The 2,792-nt window shown below is 57.0% G+C and overlaps 1 protein-coding gene across 1 annotated transcript; it reads left to right on the top strand.

Annotated features, from left to right (window-relative positions):
* Window positions 1-6: 6 nt before the first annotated feature.
* On the top strand, window positions 7-2,786 carry LOC118159218 (the record flags this gene model as incomplete). The annotated part of the gene is made up of 2 exons (XM_035313829.1): window positions 7-2,303; window positions 2,334-2,786. Coding segments are annotated over exons 1-2 (1,045 nt in total), but the record flags the coding sequence as incomplete, so codon positions are not given.
* Window positions 2,787-2,792: the final 6 nt, after the last annotated feature.

The following is a 2,792-nucleotide window of genomic DNA, read 5'->3' as shown; positions in this document are numbered from 1 at the left end:
CATGGCACTGTGCAATGCACTGACTTCTGCAACGAAGTTCTCATGCAATGCACAGTGTTGTGCAATGCACCGACTTTTGCAATGAGGTACTTGTGCAATGAAGGACCTGTGCGGTGCACGGCACTGTGCAATGCACTGACTTTTGCAATGAAGCACTTGTGCAATGCATGGTGTTGTGCAACGCGCAGACTTCTTGCAATGAAACACTTGGGTGATGCACGGTGTTGTGCAATGTACTGTTTTTTGCAATAAAGCACTTGTGCAATGCACAGTGTTGTGCAATGCACAGGCTTTGGCAAAGAAGCACTTGTGTGCAATGCACAGTGATGTGCAATGCATAGGTTTTTGCAGTGAAGGACTTGGGCGATGTACAACTTATTGCCATGAAGGAGCTGTGTGATGCATGGCATTGCGCAACACACGGGCTTTTGCAGTGAAGGAGTTGTGCAATGCACATTGTTGTGCAAAGCACAGCCTTCAGTGAAGCCCTTTGTACTTCACAGTGCTGCGCGACGTGTAATGCACAGCGTTGCACAAGGCACTTGCTTTTGCAGTGAAATTATGCACTGTGTTGTGCAAAACACCGGCTTTAAAATGAAGGGCGTGTGCTACTCGTGCTATGCACAGTGTTGTGCAATGCACGGGCTTTTCCAATGAAGCACTTGTGCAACTCACAGCATTGTGCAGTGCACAGGCTTTTGCGGTGAAGCAGCTGTGCAGTGCACAGCGTTGTGCGAAGCACGGGCTTCTGCAACGAAGGCCTTGTGCGGTGCACAGTGCCATGCAATGCACAGGGGTTTGCAATGAAGGAATTGTGCAATGGACATCGTCGTGCAATGCACAGGCTTTTGCAGTGAAGGCCTGGTGCGATGCGCGCACTGTGGCAGCGAAGGATTTGTGCCATGCACAACTGTCGGTAACGAAAGACTTGTGCAATGAACAGCGCTGCACATTGCCCAGCCTTCTGCAATGAAAACCGTGTGCGACACACGGGTTTTTGCGGCGAAGCAGTTGTGCAATGCACGGCGTTGTGCCATGCACGACCCGCAATGAAGTAAACTGCGCGGTGCACAGTGCCGTGCAGTGCACAGCATTTTGTAAAGAAGACTTGGTGCAACGTGTGGCCTTTTGCAACAGAGGGCTTTGTGTGACGCCCAGCGCTGTGCCATGCACAATCTCGTGCAAAGAAGGCCTTCCGTGGTGCAGTTTCTTGCATTGACGGACCTGTGTGGTGTGTGGGGTTGTGTGATGCACAGCCTTGTGCTGTGAAGCACTCGTGCAATGCACGGCCTTTTGCAGTGAAGTAGCTGTGCAGTGCTCCGCGTTGTGCAATGCACTGTTGTTTTGCAATGACTACCTTGTGGAATGCACAGGTTTCTTGCAACGAAGGGCTTGTGCGATGCACAGTGTTATGCAGTGCATGGCCTTTTGCAGTGAAAGACTTGTGCAACGCCTGGCGGTGCGCGGCTCATGGCCTTTTGCATCGAAGGACTCGTGCAATGCTCGGGGCTGTGCAGTGCACGGCTTATGGCAATGAAAGGACTTGTGCAATGCACGGTGTCCTTCAACGGTGGCCTCGTGCAATCCACAGGGTTGTGCAACGCACAGGGTTCAGCAATGAACTGCTTGTGTGGTGCACAACCTTCTGCATTGGAGGTGCAGTGCACAGTGTTGTGCAGTGGTAGCCTCATGCAATGCACAGCCTCGTGCGATGCGCAGCCTTGTGCAGTGCACGGCCTCGTGCAATGCGCAGCCTCGTGCGATGCCTTTTGCAACTGACCACTTTCATGATGCACAGAATCGTGCAATGCACGGTGCTGTGCAGTGCACGGTGCTCTGCAACAAGGGCGTCATGCAGTGCACAACACTGTGCCGTGCACAGAAGCCTGGTGCGATGCACGGCTCTGTGCAATGCACAACTTTGTGTGTGCTGTGGAGCCCTTGTGCAACGCACGACACTGTGCAATGTGTGGCCTCATGCAGCGTGTGGCCTCGTGCGATGCACAACCTCATGCAATACAACCCCCCTCCCCGTGCCAAGCACAGCCTCGTGCAACACATGGCCTTGTGCAAAGCACGGCCTTGTGCCACCCAGCCCCTCGTGCAATGCCTGGCCTCGTGCAACGGCGGCCTCGTGCAATGCACAGCATTGTGCAATGGCTGCCACGGGCGATGCTCAGCCCTCGTGCAACGTGCGGCCTCGTGCCCCCCTCGTGAGCACCTCCAAGGAGGATGTGCAAGGGACGCAGAAGGGAGGGCCCGGACAAGGGGGGGCCTTGTGCAACACGGGGCCTCGTGCAACGGCGACGTCACGTGACAGCAGCCTTGTGCAACGGCGGCCTCGTGCAACGTGGAGCCTCGTGCAACGTGGGGCCTCGTGCAACGTGGGGCCTCATGCAACGTGGGGCCTCGTGCAGTGGTTGTGCAGCTGCAAACCCCTCCAGAGTGCCCCAAGGCCGTGCGAGAGACACAGACGCGGCGGCCTTGTGCAACACGTGGCCTCGTGCAACACGGGCTCTCGTGCAATGGACTTGTGCAACGCGTGGCTGCGTGCAACGGCCTCGTGCAACGGCCTCGTGCAACACGGGGCCTCGTGCAGCGGCCTCCCGCCATGGACTTATGCACTGGCCTTGTGCAACGCAGGGCCTCGTGCAAAGGCCTCGTGCAACGGACTCGTGCAAGGCGAGGCCTCGTGCAAGGGCCTCGTGCGACGCCCCGTGCCACAGGCGCCCCCCCCCCCCCACCCCCCCCCCCCCGCCCTCTCGCTTGCTTGCGGGCCCCACGAGGCCGTT

The sequence above is a fragment of the Oxyura jamaicensis genome, unplaced genomic scaffold, assembly GCF_011077185.1.
Source record: "Oxyura jamaicensis isolate SHBP4307 breed ruddy duck unplaced genomic scaffold, BPBGC_Ojam_1.0 oxyUn_random_OJ68794, whole genome shotgun sequence".
NCBI lineage: Eukaryota > Metazoa > Chordata > Aves > Anseriformes > Anatidae > Oxyura > Oxyura jamaicensis.
Note: the sequence above shows the minus strand (reverse complement) of the source record. Positions and strands in the feature narration are given on the sequence as shown.